Source organism: Hemiscyllium ocellatum, chromosome 30 (genome assembly GCF_020745735.1).
Source record: "Hemiscyllium ocellatum isolate sHemOce1 chromosome 30, sHemOce1.pat.X.cur, whole genome shotgun sequence".
In the NCBI taxonomy this organism is placed as follows: domain Eukaryota; kingdom Metazoa; phylum Chordata; class Chondrichthyes; order Orectolobiformes; family Hemiscylliidae; genus Hemiscyllium; species Hemiscyllium ocellatum.
Window position 1 is genome coordinate 4,388,087 of NC_083430.1, and position 23,450 is coordinate 4,411,536.

The 23,450-nt window shown below is 42.2% G+C and overlaps 1 protein-coding gene across 2 annotated transcripts in view; it reads right to left on the bottom strand.

Moving 5' to 3' along the window:
* LOC132830139 (potassium voltage-gated channel subfamily KQT member 4-like) overlaps nt 1–23,450 on the bottom strand; it is a 633,387-nt gene that overhangs the window by 70,799 nt on the left and 539,138 nt on the right. For both annotated transcript variants that reach the window (XM_060847647.1, XM_060847648.1), the window contains exon 10: nt 1,725–1,942. In XM_060847647.1, the coding sequence (XP_060703630.1) occupies nt 1,725–1,942 (218 nt within the window). The remainder of the gene's footprint in view (nt 1–1,724; nt 1,943–23,450) is intronic.

The following is a 23,450-nucleotide window of genomic DNA, read 5'->3' on the forward strand; positions in this document are numbered from 1 at the left end:
TTAGATATGATGCAGAGCTGGGCTGAGGAGTGGCAGATGTAGTTCAACCCTGCCAAGTGTGAGGTTGTCTATTTTGGAAGAACAAATAAGAATGCGGAATACAGGGTTAACGGTAGGGTTCTTAGTCAGGTGGAGGAACAGAGGGATCTTGGGGTCTATGTACATAGATCTTTGAAAGTTGCCACTCAGGTGGATAGAGCTTGTAAGAAGGCCTATGGTGTATTAGCGTTCATTAGCAGAGGCATTGAATTCAAGAGTCGTGAAGTGATGTTGCAGCTGTACAGGACTTTGGTTAGGCCACATTTGGAGTACTGTGTGCAGTTCTGGTCGCCTCACTTTAGGAAAGATGTGGAAGCTTTGGAGAGGGTGCAGAGAAGATTTACCAGGATGTTGCCTGGAATGGAGAATAGGTCGTACGAGGATAGGTTGAGAGTTCTCGGCCTTTTCTCGTTGGAATGGCGAAGGATGAGGGGTGACTTGATAGAGGTTTATAAGATGATCAGAGGAATAGATAGAGTAGACAGTCAGAAACTTTTTCCCCGGGTACAACAGAGTGTTACAAGGGGAGATAAATTTAAGGTGAAGGGTGGAAGGTATAGGGGAGATGTCAGGGGTAGGTTCTTTACCCAGAGAGTGGTGGAGGCATGGAATGCGCTGCCCGTGGGAGTGGTAGAGTCAGAATCATTGGCGACCTTTAAGCGGCAATTGGATAGGTACATGGATGGGTGCTTAATCTAGGATAGATGTTCGGCACAACATCGTGGGCCGAAGGGCCTGTTCTGTGCTATATTGTTCTATGTTCTATGTCTTACCTGTTGATTTCAAAGATCTCTAAAGATGTACACTAAAGTCCCTCTGATGCCTTGTGCTTAGGAGGGTCCTACCATTCAACATCTAGTCTCTTACCTTGTTAGTCTTCCCAAAATATATCACCTCACACTTTTCAGGACTAAATTCCACTTGTCACTGTTCATCTTTTCTGACCAACCCATCTATGTCATCCAACAGTCTAAAGTTTTTCTCCTCACTATTTATTACACTATTAACATCTTTCCCATCTGCGAACCTACTGATCAAACCTCTTACATTCATGTCTAGATCATTAATATATACTACAAACAGCAAGGGCCGAGCACCGAGACCCGTGGTACATTGATCACCACCCTCCCCCCTCCGCTTTCTGCCCATTAAGCTAATTTTGGGTCCAATTTACACTGAATCCCAAGGAGTCTTAGCTTCTTAACCAATCTGCCAGGTGAGACCTTATGAAAGCCTTAATGAAATCCAAGCAGACTACATCAACGACATTACCTTCATTGACCTTCTTAAAAAATTCAATCAAATATATGAGGTATGATCTCCCCCGATACAACCATGCTGACTATCCTCGATTAATCCTGACCTGTGCAAGTAGAGATTAAGTCTGAACTTCGGATTGTTTTTCCAGTAGTTTTAATACCTACCATCCTTCTTGAATAATGTATCACATTAGCTGAGCTCCAGTTTCTGGAACCCCTTCTGCGTCCAGAGAGGATTTGAAAATTAAGTCCGAGCCACTGCAATCTCCTCTGTTGCCTCCTACAGAAACCAGCTTACCTGTCATCTAGGCCTGTGAATTTATCCACTTTCAAGTTTCCTGAAACCGCTAATATCTCTTCCCTCCCAATATTAATTTGTTCAAGTACATTGCAGTCCCCCTCCATCAGAGATTTCTCTCTTCTTACTTTCCACAGTTGTTCTGGGTTTTAATCGGAGTGATGCCCGGAAACGAGTTCTGTCGTTGAAACTCCAGCTCTTCTGCACCTTAGTGGGGCTGACCTGTGTTGCATTCTCTGTACTGGGTGAGCGCTGGATACTTGGGGCTGAAGTCTGCTTGCTCCTCATGCTCTGAATCCTTGGACTATTCATCTTCATTCTGTCTCTGAATCCTAGCTTCTGGTTACTGAAACATGGTAGAACAACATGAAAAACATGAAAATCCTTGCATCCATATATTGCTTAACCAATACAAAGCTGATGTATTTATCAACATATTTATCTATCAAAATATATTTATACTACAGATGGAAAATAATTTTGCAACAGAAAAGTTCATGTCTACCTAGGAGTCTATTTTTGATAGGATTAATCCTATCTACTTATTTTTTCACCATCCATATATTCTATCCAGAATCAGAACTCCATTACCAAGCAGAAAAGCTCCCTGTGGCTTCCCTTCTTCTTAGCATTCTCAGTTTAACCTGTCTCCAACCAAAAGTTGAATCCTTCACCACAGGATCACTTTACTGGGATCACCATTACATTCTTCAGTTGGCCAAACGTTCTAAAGAGGAAACGCTGCATTTTCTGTCACTGTTCCTGTGGATTTAAAATTTCTCAAAAATGCTGGAGATATTAGCGAGTTTTGAGAAATTGTTTTGCTCAGGTTGAGGTTTTGGATGTAGGTTTGCTTGCTGAGCTGAAAGGTTCATTTCCAGATGTTTCATTACCTTACTATGTGAGGATACTAGTGAGAGAGGGTCATGTCTTTTTGTGGCTAATATTCTCACATACAGATGAGGAAGGACACCACTTCAACTGGGACAACACATTCATCCTAGGACGAGCCAAACAGAGACACGCACGAGAATTCCTAGAAGCATGGCATTCCAACCGGAACTCTTATCAACAAACACATTGAGTTAGACTCCATCTACCACCCCCTGAGAAAAGGAACAGGAAGTGACTTCACCAACAGAAGTAATATCACCAACCCAAAGAAACACAAACTTATAAATAGAAAGCAGGAATTTTCAGCATTGCTTCGCCTGAGGCCCACTGAAGATTTTACCTAGTAAGGTAACGAAATGTCTGGAAATGAAGTTTTCAGCTCAGCGAGCAAACCTACATCCAAAATGCTGGAGATATGTTTCTGATCCTCATATTACTGATAGCAAAACCAGATCAACTTGCTTAGAAATATTTAAAATGTGTGGTAATAAGTAAGAAAGAACTTGGCAGTAGTGAACTCGAATGTAATCTTTACTTTCATGTTTGACCATAATGCAGTTGCTCATCAGTTTGTCTCATGCCACAAGCTAGCTACACTGGATTATTGCCCAGGTATATCCTTGGCCATGATCCAAATAACAATTTTATTTAAAGATGTGCTGGCATAATTGAACTGTATAACTTGAGTTTACCTTATTGGAAGTTGCAGAAAAGAAACTGATCAACAAAGCTTCACATGTTACATTCGTCAGAACAAATGCAAGAATTCCAAATTTCAATGACTTACAATAATTTATGCTACAGGAGAAAAGGGATGTGAATTGGTTGGCAAGTAATTGGCTGAGGCTTTGTAATGGGTTCCCGAGATTCCAGGTAATTCAGAAAGTGAAAGGTTTGAAAATATTGCTTTTGTTTGTGGAGAACAAGTTCTTGAGTATGTTGCTTCCAGTAAACATACATTTGCAAGGCTACAACTCAATTGATTACCTCAAGTTGTTTCTTCGCAGGTTTAGTAAGTGCCGCCAAATTGCAGTTCACCTGAATACAAAAGGTATTTTTTAATATTCCTAAGTTTTCTGAATTACCTATGGGCTTTGGGAATCTGTAGTACCCTGCTTTCTCCGTGGCAAGTGTTTTAGTTAAAAAAAACCCTACTGGTTTTGGCAACATGCTCTCTTTTCAGCAACATTCAATTTGTGTTATCAACTAGGAGAAAGTGAGAACTGCAGATGCTGGAGATCAGAGTCGAGAGTGGGGTGCTGGAAAAGCACAGCAGGTCAGGTAGCATCCAGGGAGCAGGAGAATCGATGTTTTGGTCTTAAACCCTACATCTGGAATTTGGATGCTACCTGACCTGCCGTGCTTTTCCAGCACCCCACTCTCGAAGTTGTGTTGACAGGCCACTGATTGTTGGAAATGTATAGGACAAGCACTTTGCCCAATCCAAAATTAGACGTGATGAGAAAATTATCATTGCCTGTATTATCTAGTTGAAATGGTACAACCATAAGTGCACCAATTAGGAGAGAGAAAACTGACATGCACCAAACAGGAGAGACAGCCTACTCTCACACCAATCAGGGAGAGGGCCTAATTCACATTGCTCCAACCAGGATAGAGAGTCTGACTCTCACTACATTATGGACACAGGATAATCTAACTGTTAGAAGTTCATGATGATCATCTTTTAAGTGTAGGGAACTACAGGGCAGACCAGTCAAGGAAAACCATTTATTGGTCTAACTAGAGAAAGCTCTTGCAGTTAACAATGTGGTTTATTGCATGCTAGCAACTAGCTATTGGTTACATTGATATGATTGATGTTGTTACAAAAGCGGAGTAAGGACCAGCTGTAGGTCTCATTCTTTCACAATCCTAAACTGTCTTTCCCAAGCTTGGTATTCCTAACTATTAACAATTTCAGACCCTGTTTGACCTATCAGCCATGAGACAGACTATCAATCATACAGCCACTAACATACTGGAAACAGGGTGAATCATGTCAGCAAAATGAAAGAGGAAATGGGTTCCATCACACAATAGTTAAAAATGAAAAGCAATGGGATATTTTATTTAGAAAGTTCAACATAAGGAAGATAAGGATACATGGAGTGAGAAGTGCAAACCTAGTGGTTTCTAGAGAAATATATTATCCAAGAGTCACTGGGCTGAATGGCAGTTCCTATGTTAAAGTATTCTAGGGCTTGATAACAGATGGTCAGAGCCACATTTGAGCACACAGGCACCAACTGACAAACACTGGTCAACGGCAATTTCACAATGGTATCCGGCCAGTTTCACAATGGCACTCAGCCAACCTTAAAGTACTGAAGATGAGGTACCTGCAGACAGCTCCAGAATATTACATATGCAAAATGCAGTTGTACATCTGAGCATGTTGATGACAAAAATGGACTTCAGGGAAGATAGAATTGTCTTTGAGAGAAAGTAATGTAGATTCACTATTATATCGGTGCTCAAGGTTTACATTATGGAGACAGGATAATCTGATTGAAAGAAGTTCATCAAATAGTAACATTAATTCATTTTCTCTGCAAATGCTACCTGACTTGAACTTTTCAGAAATATTTACATTTAGTTGAATCAATCTTCACTTTCCTGGATGCTGTTAAGCTCCTTGAATATTGTCATTGCTCCACTCAAACACAACTTGCCCATAAGCATCTTTAATGTTGTAAAACATCATAAGGTACGTCACAAGAAAGCCATTGAGCCAAAGCTGATGTTAATTTAATATCATAGATGTCACGATCAATGAATTAAAGCTTAGTTGAAGAGGCAGTTTTAAAAAAAAGTCTGAAAGGAGGGCGATGTAGCGGAGCAGGGAGATTGAAGGAGGAAATTCTATAACCCAAGCGGGTACACTGGCCATTGGCAGATGGAGGGTAGGAGGGCAAGCTCAGAAGCCAAAGTTTAAGGAACACAGAGTTCACATAAAATTATAGGCTTGGAGAAGATTTCATGGTCATATAACAAGAGTTTTTAAAAGCATTGCTTTATGAAATCATTTGTGATTGACACAAAGGTAAATAATCCCTCTGATTTTCTTTTGGCCCGTCTGCAGCCTTTGACAGAGCTGACCATACCATCCTCTTCCAATGCCTCTGAGCTATCATACTGCTGGGTGGAACTGCACTCACCTGGTTCCACTCTAACTATCCATCTAAACATAGCCAGAGAATCACATACAATAGCTCTTCTTCCCACTTCTGTGCAATTTACGACTATGTAGCTTGATCATAGTAACATAGTTTGTTTTACAATGGCTCTGTGAAACAACTTTGGACATTGATTTTAGAAGCGCTCTGTAAATACAAGTTGTTGTTAAGGCAAGTGGACAATGGGAAGCTAACATTTGAATAAATGAATCTTGAGATAACAAAAGCCTGGATGAGGATTTGATGGGCTGTGTGTTGATAGCTGACGTTTAGTCACTGTGAAGATATGGACTTGTATGTGCAGTTCTGAGTTAGTCCCAAAGTCAAGGTGGCAGACAGTCTGGCTCAGTGGCCAGGAAGAGGAATGGAACCAGTGTCTCATAAATAGATTTTGTGATATGGACTGAAGGTATAGCTTTCGTTTTTTTTTGTCCAATTAGAAGAAGTTTAAGTTCCTTGGGCGGAATGAACTAACTGACCATGGCACCATGATACAAGAAGTCACTCATGAGTAAGAAGGAGTGTAATTTAGTAGGGGATAGTATAATGAGGGAGATTGACATTGTAGGAGACAGAGAGTGCATATGTGTTGCCTGCAGAGTGTCAGGGTTTGGAACAACTTCTCTGAGCTGGAAATGAAACTGTAATAGGAAAGAAGGGATCCAGTCATCATGGTCCATATATCAATGAGATAGGCAGCACAATGGAGGTTGTGCATAGACAGTATGAGGAGCTAAGTGCCAAATTAAGAAGAACTTCAAAGGTTATAATCTCTGCTAATTACTGAAGCAACATGCTAATTGGCATAAACAAAATAAGGCAACAGAATATGTGGCCACAAGACTGGCTAGGAGAAGCGGGTTTCAATTTGTGGGGCAGTGGCATTAGTCCCTGTGCAAGTGGGATCTGTACCACTGGTTTGTCTCCACATGAATCATGTTGGGGCCAGTGTTTTTGTTAACTTCATAACCAGGTAAGGATCTTAAACTGAATATTGTGGGCAAGGGGTCAAATCTGGAAAACGTGATAAATCAAAGAGTACTCTCAAGCTCAAAGAGAGGTATTAAAATGGGAAATGATAAATAGGCCATGACAAAAGGATAGAAAGCAAAAATCTAAGATCAAAATCAACAGATAGAGCAGAATTTATAAAGTGAGTAAAAGGATAAAGCTGAAGCACTCCATCTCTATGCATATAGCACTCAAAACAAAATGGATGAACTAAGAGTGCAAACAGAAATTCATAAATATGATCTAGTAGCCAACAGAGAGACATGGCTGAAGGATGACATGGATTGGCACCTGAATGTTGAAGGGAATAGGAGTTTTAGGAATGATAGAGAAGTAAGAATAGGTGGAGAATGACTTATTAGTTAGTGATGGTATTAGCACAATAAAGAGGAATGACCTAAGTTCAGGAAACCAAGATATGGAAAAGTTTGGGTAAAAATGAAAGATGATAAAGAGCAGAGTCACTTTGGGAGTGCTTTACAGGTCCCCTCACAATAACCACATAGTATGGTGAGTCATAAGGAAAAAATATTGAGAGTTTGTCAGAAAGGCACAGTGACAATAATGGGAGGTTTTAGTCTATAATATTGATTGGAAAAGTCAGATAGTCAAAGGTAGTGTAAAGACCTTATCTTTTCATTTTTTTCTTTATGTTTTGATTGTGGACCAAAAAGAGAAAAGGATACTACTTTGAATCAAGGAATCTGTGGAAGGAGAAGTAGCAGTTTTAAAACAATTTGCTGGAACTCACCGTGACTTGTACTTATACGGTTGCTTTGTTCAAGTGATGGGGGAAGATTGTTACAGACTTATGGTCACAGTGGGTAGGTGCTCAAGACAGCTCTGCCCAGAGGTAGACTGATGATCTTTTTTTAAAACTCAAAGTTCACAGAATCATAGAAACCGTACAGTGTGGAATCAGGCCATTCGGCCCAATAAGTCCACACCAGCTCTTTGAAGAGCATCCCACCTAAACTTAATCCGCTACCCAATCCCTGTAACCCTGCATTTCCCATGGCTAATACAGCTAACCTTCACATCTCTGAACATTATGGGCAATTTAGCATGGCCAATCCACCTAACATGCATATCTTTGAATTGTGGGAGGAAAAGGGGGTACCCGAAGGAAATCCACACAGACATGGGGACAATGTGCAAACACCATACAGTCAGTTGTTCCAAGGCTTAGTGTAGGTCAGGACAACAATTCTTTGACTGGCTCTTGGGCAGGTGGACATCGATACAGTACAGATTCTAAAGAGTCAGCTTCTTTTGCTCTTTGCAGAAAATTAACAAATATTTCGGAGATAGTTAAAAATCAGACAACACCAGGTTTAATTGGAAGCACTAGTTTTCAGAGCGTGGCTCCTTCATCAGGTAGTTGTGGAATGACCATGTTGATCATCTAACAGTTGAGAGACTTAACAAACAATCCAGGTCTTTTTCAATATATAACTTCAGTTACATCACACTGTAAACTTTTGCTATAAAAGACCTGTGAGAACTCCCCACATACATTTGGGACACCATCCACCTCCTCCAAGACTTTCATTTCTTCGGCCCCGACGCCTCATCTTCACCATTGACATCCAGTTCTTATTCACCTACATCCGCCATGATGAGGATCTCCAAGTCCTCTGTTTCTTCCTCTCCCGGCATATCCACAAGTACCCCTTCACTGACACTCTCATTCGTTTTGGCTGAACTGGTCCTCACCCTAAATAATTTCTCCTTTGAATCCTCCCAGTTGCTCCAAACCAAAAGGGTAGTGATAGGTATCCACATGAGTCCCAGCTATGTCTGTTTCTTTGTCGTGTATGTAGAACAGTCCATCAACTACACCGGCACCCCACCTTTGCTACATTGAGACTGTATCGGCGCCACCTCATGATCCCACAAGGAGGTTGAAAAGTCCATCAACTTCACACCGACGTTAAATTCAACAGGATCATGTCAGACACTTCCCTCCCCTTCCTAGACCTCTCCATCTCCATCAACAGTGACTGACTCAACATGGACATCTTCTAAAAACCCACCGACTCCCACAGCTATCTGGACTACACTTCCTCCCACCCTGCCTATCGTAAAAACACTATCCCTTATTCCCAATTGTTTAACCTCTGCTGCATCTGGTCCCAGGAGGACCACATTCTGGATTAGTGGTGCTGGAAGAGCACAGCAGTTCAGGCAGCATCCGAGGAGCAGCAAAATTGACATTTCGGGCAAAAGCCCTTCATCAGGAATACAGGCAGAGAACCTGAAGGGTGGAGAGATAAATGAGAGGAGAGAGGGGGTGGGGAGAAAGTAGCATAGAGTGGGGGAGGGGATAAAGGTGATATGTCGGGGGCGGGGGGAGGGTGGAGTGGATAGGTGGAAAAGAAGATAGGCAGGTTGGACAAGTCATGGAGACAGTGATGAGCTGGAAGTTTGGAACTAGGGTGAGGTGGGGGAAGGGGAAATGAGGAAACTGTTGAAGTCCACATTGACAACTTTTATCTACCCACCTCCATAACCAGCGCTCCTCAATCATTCCAGAAGATTCCCCCAGCCTCTGGAACTGCTCGGACACCATTAGCCATGCGGCTGTGTAGCTGCCACCCCCACGCTGATTGATGATGTCACTTCTGCCCCCATCATGGCCACTCCCACAACCACTTCCACCTCTCACAATTCCTCATGCATCACACGTGACATCACTTCTGCCCCTCACATCATCGTTGATGTCACACGCTCAGTGATTTCCATCACCCCTACTGCCGTGTCTGCCACCACTTCCGCCCCCACCAACGCCACTCACCTGCATTCTGCTGACATGCCCCCCACAGATCCCATTGTCACCATTCCCAGTCCCCAGAACCCTGAGGGAACACCACCCCTGCTCATGAATCTACCCCCATTCCCCCCACCATCGCACCCACTCCAGTTACTGGCTCCGCCTCCATACCCAGCTCCACACCCACACCAGATCCCAGCTTCCAGCACTGCCGAGTTTTCACTATCCCTCCAGACCTTCCCCTCACTGAGGACGAACGATCAGTCCTCAGCAAAGGACTTGCCTTCATCCCCCTCCGTCCACGCATCAATGAATTTAATACACGCTGTGACATCGTACACTTCTTCCGCTACCTCCGCCTCCAAGCTTACTTTCACAATCAGGACTCCCGCCCACCTTCCGAGGACGCCTTCGCCCACCTCCAACACACTGCATCCACCTGGACACCCCGGACTGGCCTATTACCTGCCCTCGACCTCTTCATTTCCAACTGCTGCCGGGACATTAATTGCCTCAACCTGTCTACCCCCATCCCCCACTCCAACCTCTCACCCTCAAAACGTGCAGCCCTCCAATCCCTTTGCTCCAATCACAACTTCACCATCAAGCCAGCAGATAAATGGGGTGCAGTGGTAGTTTGGCGCACTGATCTCTACACCGCTGAAGCCAAATGCCAACTCGAGGACACCTCTTCCTACTGCCCCCTCAACCATGACCCCACCCCCCCATCACCAAACCATCATCTCCCAGACCATACAGAACCTCATCACCTCAGGAGATCTCCCACCCACAGCTTCCAATCTCATAGTCCGGGAACCCCATACTGCCTGATTCTACCTTCTTCCCAAGATCCACAAACCTGACCACCCTGGCCGACCCATTGTCTCAATCTGCTCCTGCCCCACTGAACTCATTTCTACCTACCTCGACACTGTACCATCCCCCCCTAGTCCAGGAACTCCCTACATAGGCTTGAGACACCACATGCGCCATTCACCTTCTCCAAGACTTCCGTTTTCCCCAACGCCTCATCTTCACCATGGATATCCAATCCCTCTACACCTCCTTCCGCATGACCAGGACCTCCAAGACCTCCAATGTTTCTCTCCCGAAGTCCCCAACAGTATTCTTCTACCGACACTCTCTTGTTGCATTTGGAAGGGTGGGATTCGAGGACAGAGGTGTGGGTAGTGGGTAGGGCAGTTGATGTGGTATACATGGACTTCAGTAAAGCCTCATTAGCACATGGCACTGGTAGCAATCCTGAGATTTCTACTATGCTCATCCTACGTTTTAGCTTCCAACCCAACCTCCTACCTTCACTTTTCAGGTACTCATCCCTTTTCCTAGCTATATTCATATTTTGTCTGCCTATGCTTAGAACGGATTTATTCATAATAAATAGTTAACCGCAGAAACCTGGCTGGTGTTTTCCATTCATCTGAATTGATCAGACAGATAAATTAAGGATTTTGAGTAACCTGATTAATCGTTTAACTTTGGTGATGACCTATGGAGTAGTGGAGCTCAAGCATCAACACACTTTCCCAACTGGCCTAAAGAAATAGCTCAAATAATGCTTTTCGGATAGCTTCTGAGCTGGCTCTAGGACTCAGCAATCTGTAAGAATAATAGGGTGGTTATGGTAGGGGATTTTAACTTTCCAAACATAGACTGGGACTGCTATAGTGGTTAGGAAGAAGACTTTGTTAAGTGTGTACAAGAACATTTTTTGATTCAGTATGTGGATGTACCTACCAGAGAAGGTGCAAAATTTGACCTACTCTTGGGAAATAAAATAGGGCAGGTGACAGAGATGTCAGTGGGGGAGCACTTTGGGGCCAGTGACCATAATTCTATTAGTTTTAAAATAGTGATGAAAAAGGATAGACCTAAAAGTTGAAGTTCTAAATTGGAGGAAGGCTAACTTTGACAGTATTAGACGAGAACTTTCAAAAGCCGATTGGGGCAGATGTTTGCAGGTAAAGGGATGACTGGAAAATGGGAAGCCTACAGGAATGAGATAACATGAGTTCAGAGACAGTATATTCCTATTAGGGTGAAAGAAAAGGCCTGTAGGTGTAGGGAATGCTGGATGATGAGAGAAATTGAGGGTTTGGTTAAGAGAATCAAGGAAGCATATGCCAGTATAGACAGGATAGATTGAGTGAATCCTTAGAAGAGTATAAAGACAGTTGGAGTATAAGAGGGAAATCAGGAGGGCAAAAAGGGGACATGAGATAGCTTTGGCAAATACAATTAAGGAGAATCTAAAGGGTGCTTTGCAAATACATTAAGGACAAAAGGGTAACAGGGAGAGAATAGGGACCCTCAAAGATCAGTAAGGTGGCCTTTATGTGGAGTCACGGGAGATGGGGGAGATACTAAACGAATATTTTGCATCAGTATTTACTGTTGAAAAGGACATGGAAGATAGAATGTAAGGAAATAGATGGTGACATCTTGAACAATGTCCATATTACAGAGTAGGAAGTGTCGGATGTCTTGAAATGTATAAAAGTGGATAAATCCCCAGGACATGATCAGGTGTACCCTAAAACTCTGTGGGAAGCTAGGGAGGTGATTGCTGGGATCCTTGCTGAGATATTTGTATCATTGATAGTCACAGGTAAAGTGCTGGAAGACTGCAAGTTGGCTAACATTGTGCCACTATTTAAGAAAGGTGGTAATGACAAGCCACGGAACTATAGACCACTGAACCTGACATCGGTGGTAGTCAAGCAGTTGGAGGGAATCCTGAAGGACAGAATGTACATGTATTTGGAAAGGCAAGGACTGATTAGGGATAGTCAACATGGCTTTGTGTGTGGGAAATTATGTCTCACAGACTTGATTGAGTTCTTTGAAGAAGCAACAAAGAGGATTGATGAGGACAGAGTGGTAGATGTGATTTATATGGCCTTCAGTAAGATGTTCGACAAGGTTCCCCGTGGAAGACTAGTTAGCAAGGTTAGATCTCATGGAATACATGGATAACTAGCCATTTGAATACAGAACTGGGTCAAAGGTAGAAGACAGAGGGTGGTAGAGAGTTGTTTTTCAGACTGGAGTCTTGTGACCAGTGGAATGTCACAAGGATCGGTGCTGGGTCCTCTACTTTTCATCATTTATATAATGATTTGGATGTGAGCATAAGAGGTATAGTTAGTAAGTTTGCAGATGTTTGCGGCTGTACAGGACATTGGTTAGGCCATTTTTGGAATATTGCATGCAATTCTGGTCTCCTTCCTATCGGAAAGATGTTGTGAAACTTAAAAGGGTTCAGAAAAGATTTACAAGAATGTTGCCAGGGTTGGAGGATTTGAGCTATAGAGAGATGCTGAACAGACTGGGGCTATTTTTCCTGGAACGTCGGAGGCTGAGGGGTGACGTTGTTGAGGTTTACAAAATCATGAGGGGCATGGATAGGATAAATAGACAAAGTCTTTTCCCTGAAGTGGTGGAGTCCAGAACTAGATGACATAAGTTTAGGGTGACATAAAAGAGACCTAAGGGGCAGCGTTTTCACACAGAGAGTGGTACATGTATGGAATGAACTGCCAGAGGAAGTAGTGGAGTTGAAAAATGTGGTGCTGGAAAAACACAGCAGGCCAGGCAGCATCCGAGGAGCAAGAGAATCGACGTTTCGTGCATAAGCCCCTCTCCTGCTCTTTGGATGCTGCCTGGCCTGCTGTGTTTTTCCAGCACCACATTTTTCAACTCTGGTATTCCAGCATCTGCAGTCCTCACTTTCTCCATCTGGATGGGTATATGAAAGGAAGGATTTGGAGGGATATGGGCCAGGTGCAAGATTGGGTTGGGATATCTGGTCAGCATGGACGAGTTGGATTGCAGGGTCTATTTCCATGCTGGACATCTCAATGACTGTATGACAACCAGAGAGCAGGTTATATAAGACCTGGTATTGACAATGGGACAGGATTAATTAATAACCTGACAATGAAATTTGGGCAGCAACAAGCTCAGAGAACCCTGGATGGGACTGGATTAAAAGGAAAGGAGAGACATATAACAAGTAGAAAGGGAGCAAAACAACACAGGCATGAGAAAATATATAAAATGCAGGAGGAGCTCAAGAAAGCAATGAGGAGACATGAAAAAATGTTGGCAGTGAGGACTATGGAGAATCTTAAGATATTCCATAAGTATATAAAGAGAATAATAAGGGAAAGAATAGGGATAAAATGGCTTCCACTTGCTCTTGATGTATATATTCATATGTCCAGGATTGGATGTTGGAAAAGCAGTGTGGTAACACAATGTGGAGGAGATGACAAAGAACATGGTGATAAGCTTTTATCAACTGACATATAGAACTTAATGTGCTTTTGGATGCTGTCCTGATCCTTCGATCATATTTAAATTTTCAGACTAATGTCTGAATTCATATACTAGATCAGCAGAAACTTTCCCCAACAAAATCTTGGAAAGATTGAAGACCTGTACAAACTCCTGTTACAAACTCTGCTCCCTTTCCATTGACATCCTCTCCTTGACAACTGTCAGCGGCTGAGACAGATTGTTTGCAATGTTGTTGACTTGTACATTATCCCAAGTTGATCACATTTCAATCGAGACCACCACCTCCATTATATTGATTAACTCTGCCATGTTACATCAAGTTCAAATCAAGTCTTGTTCACCCTTCACTCCTCTGCTCTTTCACACATATAGGCTGCCATTATTCTTACGTCCCTCTTTGGCTTTGTCACCTCCCTATCTTATTAACTTTCTCCAACTTTAAAACCTTCTACGATACCTGTTTTTCTGTAATTCTGGCCTCTAGTAACCTCTAGTTTAATCTTTCTGCCACTGGTGCCTGTGCATTCAGCTGCCAAAACCTTAACTTCTGGAATTCCACTCCTCAATCTCACTAGCTCTCTATCTCTCTTTCTTTCTTTAAGATGTTCCTTAAAATCTCTTTGATCAAGCTTTGGTCATTTGTCTTAATCTCTCAGGTGGGCTTGGTCTTCAATTTTTTTATTTGATTTGCTCTTTTGAAGCAAATTGGGACTTTTTAAACATTGTTAAAGCTGCTATATTAATGCAATTTGCTGGTTTTATATGTAGAATTCACAGGATGTACTTACTTCAGAAGGCCAGTCAGCCCATACCAGCTTAGCCATTCAACTCCTCTTCCCCCAACCAATTCAACAAATAAGTTTTTTATAGATGGCTTTTCCTCTCCTCCAACCAGAGGTCCATTCTCCACTATCACTGCTACTATCCAAAGGTAAATGCCCATATTAAACTGCATTGTAAATTTCATATGAAACTCTTGTCTGAATTTAACCCTGAAACTACAAGATTGGTTCCCCGTTTTGCTTTGGTGGACAGAAACACATTGGTTACAAAACAAAGAACTGGTTGAATGCAATGGGCCCAACTTCATTCTGTGGTATTTAATAGTTTCTCAACTCTTCGTTCTCTTCCCGTTGTCAATCAATAGAATGTACTCTCAGGGCTGCCACAAGAAAGGAGTGACATTTGCAAAGGCAGGAAATCAAGTAATTGAGAGGTAAAAAATTTCAATTCAGGGATCTCCACTTGCAGCTCCTGCTAAAATCCCTCATTAATCCTAAATGTCCTGACCTTCAATGGTGCAGTTGTGAGATTTTGTAATGGGCTTAAATGTTCTCTGCTGGAACATGCAACTCAAATGAATACCAAACAAGAACTGGATGAAGTTTGACTGTAATGCCTCCATTTTGAATAAGATGTTAAAACTCATTGTTCAGACCCACACATGGAGAATGGTCCTTTCGGTGAGGTACTAGGAGTTCTTGGCATTCAGACAATAATACTTGGATCATGAATTTCAGCACAGAAGGAAATTGAAGAAATCTTCAATTATGTACTTTCCTCTTTTTAAAAACATCCACATGAAATCAATCTCTTCTTGTTAAGACTCTGGAATAGAGGATAACCACTATACAAAATTAGGCTTTACATCTTCCACTATTTCGAGATGACCACTGGGCGTAGGCTGAGAATCTCTGAGCATCGCACAAAACAACATACTCACACCAACAGCAGAAAATGCCATGGAATGCTGGAATTCCAAGTTCATAACAACTTAGTTTACAATTTCAGAAGTGTTAATAAGGTAATATCTTGATAATCAAAAGATTAACTCCAAGAATCCATGCAAGAACAGGCATAAACATAATCTAACATCAAGCATCTAAAAGTCTACCTAATGGAGAACAGGCTAGTCTCCAATGTCTGCTGAAGCAAGGAATTCTAGGACTGAGGGGGGGGAGGGTTCATGCAGATTCAGTTAGTTGGCATTCCAAAGGATCACGCGACCCATCCAGGAGCTTGATACCTCTGTTTCCGTGTGGTTTGAATCCGGAAGAAATTCTTTTTACTATTAAAGAGATGACTAGGAGTCAAGAAGGAGATAAAAGTAGAATGTTATTGTACATATTAAAGGATTAAAAAAGTAAAGCACATGCAGTGTTACCAGAATCTGACTGCAGCCCAAAAGCAGAAGTGAAATAAATTAAGCACCTTCATTGTGAATTGTTCTTTCATACAGAAAAGCATGTGTCTGGTTAGAGAGGAGGGATACCATGGTCTTCTTATTGTGGATATACCCATGATGGCTATTTACAAGCTAAAGGTTACATTTTGTACTTGTTACCTTTAATTAAGTAATTAATTCAGAATTCCAGATTATTTCAATGCAGAGGGCTAAAAGGAATAAGATGCAGTTCATCAAATATTTAAAGGGCTGGCTTGTTTTTTGACACTTTAATGCTATTAATATGCCATATGACACCTCATCCTGTAAGATCTGTAAAAGGTTTTCTCCTCTGCTGCTTGTAATGGCTAATGCATCATATTGATATGCTCAACTGATCAATTTATTTACTGTAAATGTTGACTGTAAACAGACAGATCCTGAAATACTCCTCTTTGACAGTCAGTGATTGTGAAAAGTTAAACAGCCTTTAATCAACTTTCTTACTCCATGTTCAGAAGTCTATATTTGGCTATTTACAGCAAATTCTTATTTAAAATAACTTATTAATTAATAGATAAATTCATTTGGTAAAGTTTTTAAGTGTTTTCCTGTGGTCTCTTAGAACCCCAGATGTATTAACCTCCACCTCTGAAGGATGCTCCTTATTTTGTTTGGAGGTGGCACAAGCTTTCCCAATTCAGTTCATAGTTATCTTTAAACATGAGAGTGGAATTGAAGCCAAGGCCAGAGAATTCCTAACTGAATGGCAGAGCAGACTTGAGGAACCATATAGCCTACTCCTGTCCCATGTCATTTTCTTAAAATACAGGAGAATATAGGTGCCATTGTGTTGATGTTATTGGACCATTGGAGTAATCCAGATGTATGACCTAATACTGCAGTGACATGAGCTCAAATCTCATAACGGTTTAAATGCAATTAATTAATTCAAAGGTTGGAATAAAAAGCAAATCTTTAGTAATAATGATCTTGAAACCACAGGATTATTATAAAATCCCAACTCTTTCACTAATATCTGTTTGGGAAGGATGTCTGTCATCCTTACCAGTCCTGGCATGAATGTGAATTCTGATCTACAGCTAACTCTTAACCTCCTCCTGAAATGGTCTAGTAGGTACTCAGTTGTATCAAACAGCTATAGACAAATAAAGACAAAATCTAACAAACCACCCCTCGTTGATTGAGTCATCAGGAACAACAAAAGCAAACCCAGCCTTGATGACCTTGTAATGTTGTCCTTGTCCACATTTGGGGATTTCTGCTAAAATTGAAAAGCTGTCCCACAACTCATTGAGCAACTGCCTGATACATTCATACTTTCAAAATCATATGTAACAATGTGCCAGACACAACCATTTCTGGGACACCCTGTTCTATCATAAGACCAGACCCACTAGAAGCAGTACGGTGCTATGATGTCAGGAAGGAATGGCCAGGAGATTTTGAGTTAATGAAAAACTGCTGGACCACAACCCTTGGATTGGTCGAATGAGTAGTTATACAGTTAGAAATTTCTAAGTGCAGAACAGCCAGAGACAGCCAGGACTGGCAAAATTAAAACACCTCTCTCCTTCTCCACGTCTGACTGAAAACGCAAAACAAACCAAGAAAGCTTAAAAGAAAAAAGAATTAATCAAAAAAAAATCCAAATCCATCACATCAATTATCTAGTGAAGAACAACAATTGCTTTACAGTCTGTCATCAGTGCTGAAACTACGAGATATCATTGAACCCACCTTCGGAAGCGGAGTTTGAATCTTCAGAATTTTGATCCCTGTCTACGTGTTTTCTATTCATAATGACTATGTCATACTGTCTGTCTTTAACATGCATGAGCGTGTGTGAGGGTTATAAAGGTATATAAAGCTATATAATTCTTTGAGGAAGTAACAAAGTTGATTGATGAGGAAAGGGCTGTAAATGTCATATACATGGACTTTAGTAAGGCATTTGATAAGGTTCCCCATGGCAGGCTGATGGAGGAAGTTGCATGGGGTCCAGGGTGTACTAGCTAGATGGCTGGAGAACTGGCTGAGCAACAGGACACAGAGAGTAGTAATGGAAGGGAGTTTCTCAAAATGAAAAGCTATGACCAGTGGTGTTCCACAGGGATTCGTGCTGGGACCACTGTTGTTTGTGATGTACATAAATGATTTGAAGGAGGGTATAGGTGGTCTGATTAGCAAGTTTGGAGATGACACCTAAATTGGTGGAGTAGCAGATAGTGAAGAGGACTGTCAGGGAATGCAGCAGAACATAGGCAGAATGGAGAGTTGAGCAGATAGAGTTCAATCCGGGCAAATTGAGGTGTTGGAAGATCCAATTCAACAGCAAACTATATGGTAAATGGAAAAGCTCTGGGAAAATTGATGTACACAGAGATCTGGGTGTTCAGGTCCATTGTATCCTGAAGGTGGCAACTCAGGTCAGTAGAGTGGTCAAGAAGACATAAGGCATGCTTTCCCTCATTGGATGGGGTATAGACTACAAGAGTGGGCATGTCATGTAACAATTGTATAAGACTTTGGTTTGGCCACAGTTGAAAGACTGCATACAGTTCTGCTTGTCACATTACCAAAAAGATGTGAATACTTTGGAGAGGGTGCAGAAGAGATTCACCAGGATGTTGCATGGTATGGAGGGCGCTAGCTATGAAGATCAGTGCTGGGTCCTCTACTTTTCATCATTTATATAATGATTTGGATGTGAGCATAAGAGGTATAGTTAGTAAGTTTGCAGATGACACCAAAATTGGAGGTATAATGAACAGCGAAGAAGGTTACTTTAGATTACAACGGGATCTTAATCAGTTGGGCCAATGGACTGAGGAGTGGCAGATGGAGTTAAATTTAAATGAATGCAAGATGCTGCATTTTGGGAAAGCAAATCATAGCAGGACTTACACACTGAATTGTTAGGTCAGAGGGAGTGTTGCTGAACAAAGAGACCTTGGAGTGCAGATTTATAGCTCCTTGAAAGTGGTAGATGGGATAGTGAAGAAGGCATTTGGTATGCTTTCCTTTATTGATCAGAGTATTGAGTACAGGAGTTGGGAGGTCATGTTGCAGCTGTACAGGACATTGGTTAGGCCATTTTTGGAATATTGCATGCAATTCTGGTCTCCTTCCTATCGGAAAGATGTTGTGAAACTTAAAAGGGTTCAGAGAAGATTTACAAGAATGTTGCCATGGTTGGAGGATTTGAGCTATAGAGAGATGCTGAACAGACTGGGGCTGTTTTTCCTGGAACGTCGGAGGCTGAGCGGTGACATTTCTGAGGTTTACAAATCTTGAGGGGCATAGCTATGTAGAAATGTTGAGTAAATTAGGACTATTTTCATTAAAAAGATGAAGGTTGAGGGGGGAGCTCTACAAAATCATGAGAGGTATAGACAGGGTGGATAGCAAGAAGCTTTTTGCAAGAGTGGGGGACTCAATTACTAGGTGTCATGAGTTTAAGGTGAAAGGGAAGAAGTTTAAGGGAGATATGCATGAAAAGTTCTTTACACAGAGGGTGGTGGGTGCCTGGAACGCGTTACCAGTGGAGGTAGTAGAGGCCGTCGTGATAGCTTCATTTAAGATGTATCTAGACAAATACATGAATGGGCAGGGAGCAGAGGATACAGGAAAACAGGCAACAGGTTTAGATAAAGGATCTGAATCGGTGCAGGCTTGGAGGACCAAAGGGCCTGTTCCTGTGCTGTAATTTTCTTTGCTCTTTGAATAAGCAATGATTAATCAAGGATAATCACAATGACAGAAAATCATTATTGACAGTTTTGAATTTTTTGAGGACGTGTCCATGTGTGTTTGAGGGTAGTAATGTATTTCATGGACTGTAATAAGGCTGTTCATGAAACACCACTTGGGAGATTGGTCAAGGAGGTAAGAACCCATGGAATCCAAAGCAATCTGGCAAATTGGATCCAAAATTGGCTCAATGGTCGAAAGCAAAAGGTGAGGACCAATGGCTCTTTTTGTGACTGGAAGCCTGTCTTCAGTGGCATACCATACTGCTGAATCCTTTGCTGTTACATTAATGATCTGGACATGAAATTGGGAGGTTTGAGCAGTAAGTTCAGAGATGACACATGTTGGACTATATGAGCAATGGCAACACGCACCCCACACCTGTGCCTTTGGCATCCAAAATGTGCAGAACCCAGAAGGGCACCTTCCAATCAGATTAGAGGATGCTTTTGCACCTTATACTGCACTGGTGCATCAGTGTAATTCTGCAGTAAAGACATTTGCATCAGCTCATGGACATGACCAGGCTATATCTCTTTGCTTGCTGTCAGAACGTTCATTCACACTGAGCTTACCTGGATATTGGCATCACCCCCGTCTTGGTTTGGTTTGCCTTGCCTTGTTTTTCTCAAATTGCGTCTCAGCCAGAGACAACAGGTTCATATTCCTGTCTTGCCATGCCATTTAGCGCAGACTCAAAGTTAGAGTGTTAGCCACAGTTGCCAGCAGCCCTCAGTCCAATCAAGGGGATTGCCTTTGTTCAGGGGATCCTGGCAATAGTAAGTCAAGGGTAGCCTCATGTACTGGTCCAGGGTCTGCATGGGCAGTCTAAATCAGGATCCTCTGCTGTTAAAGGGTGAGGAGCCAAGTACCAGGTTGCATATCACCCAAATTGACTATTTCTGTCCTGCTGTGGTCTGCTTTGCTCCTTGGGGCAGGTAAGGGTGAGTGTGGGAGATCTTCATGCATTAGCAAGAATGGTAGAGAATGAGCCTTGGTGGGAGGTGTGTAAAGTAACAGATGGTGGCATTTATACTGGCGGAGTTGAGAAAGACATTGACCTTCTTCCTGCAATGTTGCGCATTCCTCCAGATAGCTGAGACTGCACTGAACAAGGTGGCAACGTCAGACTAGGCTGGCATGTTGTGGTGTCAGGACCTTCACTGCTGATCCTGGGGGAAGAGGGCATTTTATATTCGCACTACCCTGTCCAACAGAAATTAAAAATCACACAACACCAGGTTTTAGTCCAACAGGTTTAATTAGATGCACACTAGCTTCCGGAGCGTCGCTCCTTTATCAGGTGATAGTGGAAGTCTCAATCCTAACACACAAAATTAATGGCAAAAATTTACAGTGTGATGTAACTGAAATTATACACTGAAAGACTGATTGTCTGTTAAGTCTTTCACCTGTTAGAATAGTGATAGTTTCACTTCTTTCATGTGTAAATCACAAAATCTTTTTTTAAAAGTTGCATTCTCAGGTTAGCTGTTAACAATGGGTGATAGCTAAACAATATGTTGAAGGTGTTAGCCCCCTGTGTTCTCTGTCTATGCCATGATGTTTAGATTTATTCTAATCTAAAAAGTGAGATAACGGAGTTTTACATGAATTCGTGCAGTTTTTGAGCAAAGTACAATGTAACCCTGCAAGTAAAAATTCACCCCACAAAATATATGCGTGCATGTGGGTCTTTGTCTGCCTATGTGTGTGTGTCTGTCTGGGTTGAGGGTTGTGAGTGTGAGAAAGTGTATGTGTGTGTGTAGTGAGTGCAGAGTGTCTTAAGTCTGTGAGGGGGTGCATGTGGGAGTGTGTGTCTGTAAGGGTGTGTGTGGGTGTCTCATACATATACACAGACGCGCACACAGACATCCACACACACCTTTACAGTCACACACACTCCCACACTCATACATGCACCCCCTCACAGACTTAAGACACTGCACTCTGGGACACCCGGACCAACCAACCCAACCACCCCGTAACTCAACACTTTAACTCCCCCTCCCACTCCACCAAGGACATGCAGGTCTTTGGACTCCTCCATCGCCAGAACATAACAACACAACGGTTGGAGGAAGAGCGCCTCATCTTCCGCCTGGGAACCCTCCAACCACAAGGGATGAACTCAGATTTCTCCAGTTTCCTCATTTCCCCTCCCCCCACCTTGTCTCAGTCAAATCCCTCGAACTCAGCACCGCCCTCCTAACCTGCAATCTTCTTCCTGACCTCTCCGCCCCCACCCCACTCCGGCCTATCACCCTCACCTTGACCTCCTTCCACCTATCACATCTCCATTGCCCCTCCCCCAAGTCCCTCCTCCCTACCTTTTATCTTAGCCTGCTGGACACACTCTCCTCATTCCTGATGAAGGGCTTGTGCCCGAAACGTCGAATTTCCGTTCCTTGGATGCTGCCTGACCTGCTGCGCTTTTCCAGCAACACATTTTCAGCTCTGATCTCCAGCATCTGCAGACCTCACTTTTTCCGCGAAGATTTTAACCTACTGCGAATCCTCTTGCAAGGATGCCTTCCTTGAGAAAGACACATATATTTTGTGGGGTGAATTTGTACTTGCAGGATTACATTGTACTTTGCTCAATAACTACATGCATTCATGTAAAACTCCGTTATCTCACTTTTTAGATTAGCATCAATCTAAACATCATGGCATAGACAGACAACACAGGGGGCTAACACCTTCAACATATTGTCTAGCTATCACCCATTGTTAACAGCTAACCTGAGAATGCAACTTTTTAAAAAAAAAGGTTTTGTGAACTACACATGAAAGAAGTGAAACTATCATGGGATTCAAACAGATGAAATACTTAACAGACGATCAATCTTTCAATGTATAATTTCAGTTACATCACACTGTAAATTTTTGCTATAAATTTTATGTTAGGATTGAGCCCTCCACTATCAATTGATGAAGGAGCGACGCTCTGAATGCTAGTGTGCTTCCAATTAAACTGTTGTCGACTATAACCTGGTGTTGTGTGATTTTTAACTTTGTACATCCCAGTCCAGCATTGGCATCTCCAAATCACAACAGAAATTAGACATGTCACACTCCATGAGCGACCTTGGTAAGATATGGCAAGGAATTTCATTTGGTCTTGTAGCAATATTTCACTCCATGAAATGCGATTTGCAGGCATTGCATTAGAGGACATGAGGTCTCTCTTTCCTGAGAGAGCAATGGGGACAGTGGAGGATCTGGGTTGGCATGTTGGTATGTGGGTTTGAGACAGCAAAAGAGACCCATTAGACCTACATTGAGTAAAAGAACTCCAGAATCCAGGAGAGTGCATACCCTGGAAAGTACACCTACATCTGGTTTGGAACAGTTAAATTGCTTAGCAACATCTAAATCAAAGCCAACTGAAATAAACATCTGCTTAAATAGTCACCCAGTCCTAATTGAGGTCGATAGTGATGCAGCCATTTCAATGATCATAGAACTAGTCTTTAACAAAATTTGTTCTGAACTCCAACTTTTAAGTTTGCACAAGAGAACCTATACCTGGGAACATTTACAAATTAAGAGTACAACTTTGGTTTTGGTTTTTCATGAGAAGCAGCTGGTTCAGTTACCACTGATTGTCATAAAAAGGCTCGGGCCAAAGCTTGATGGGGCTAAATTTCTTGAGGTTCATCTAGACTGGTTAAAACTTTTTTGATTAGAAAATGGCTGCCTCAGTGAAGTTCAAATTAAATATATGCACGTT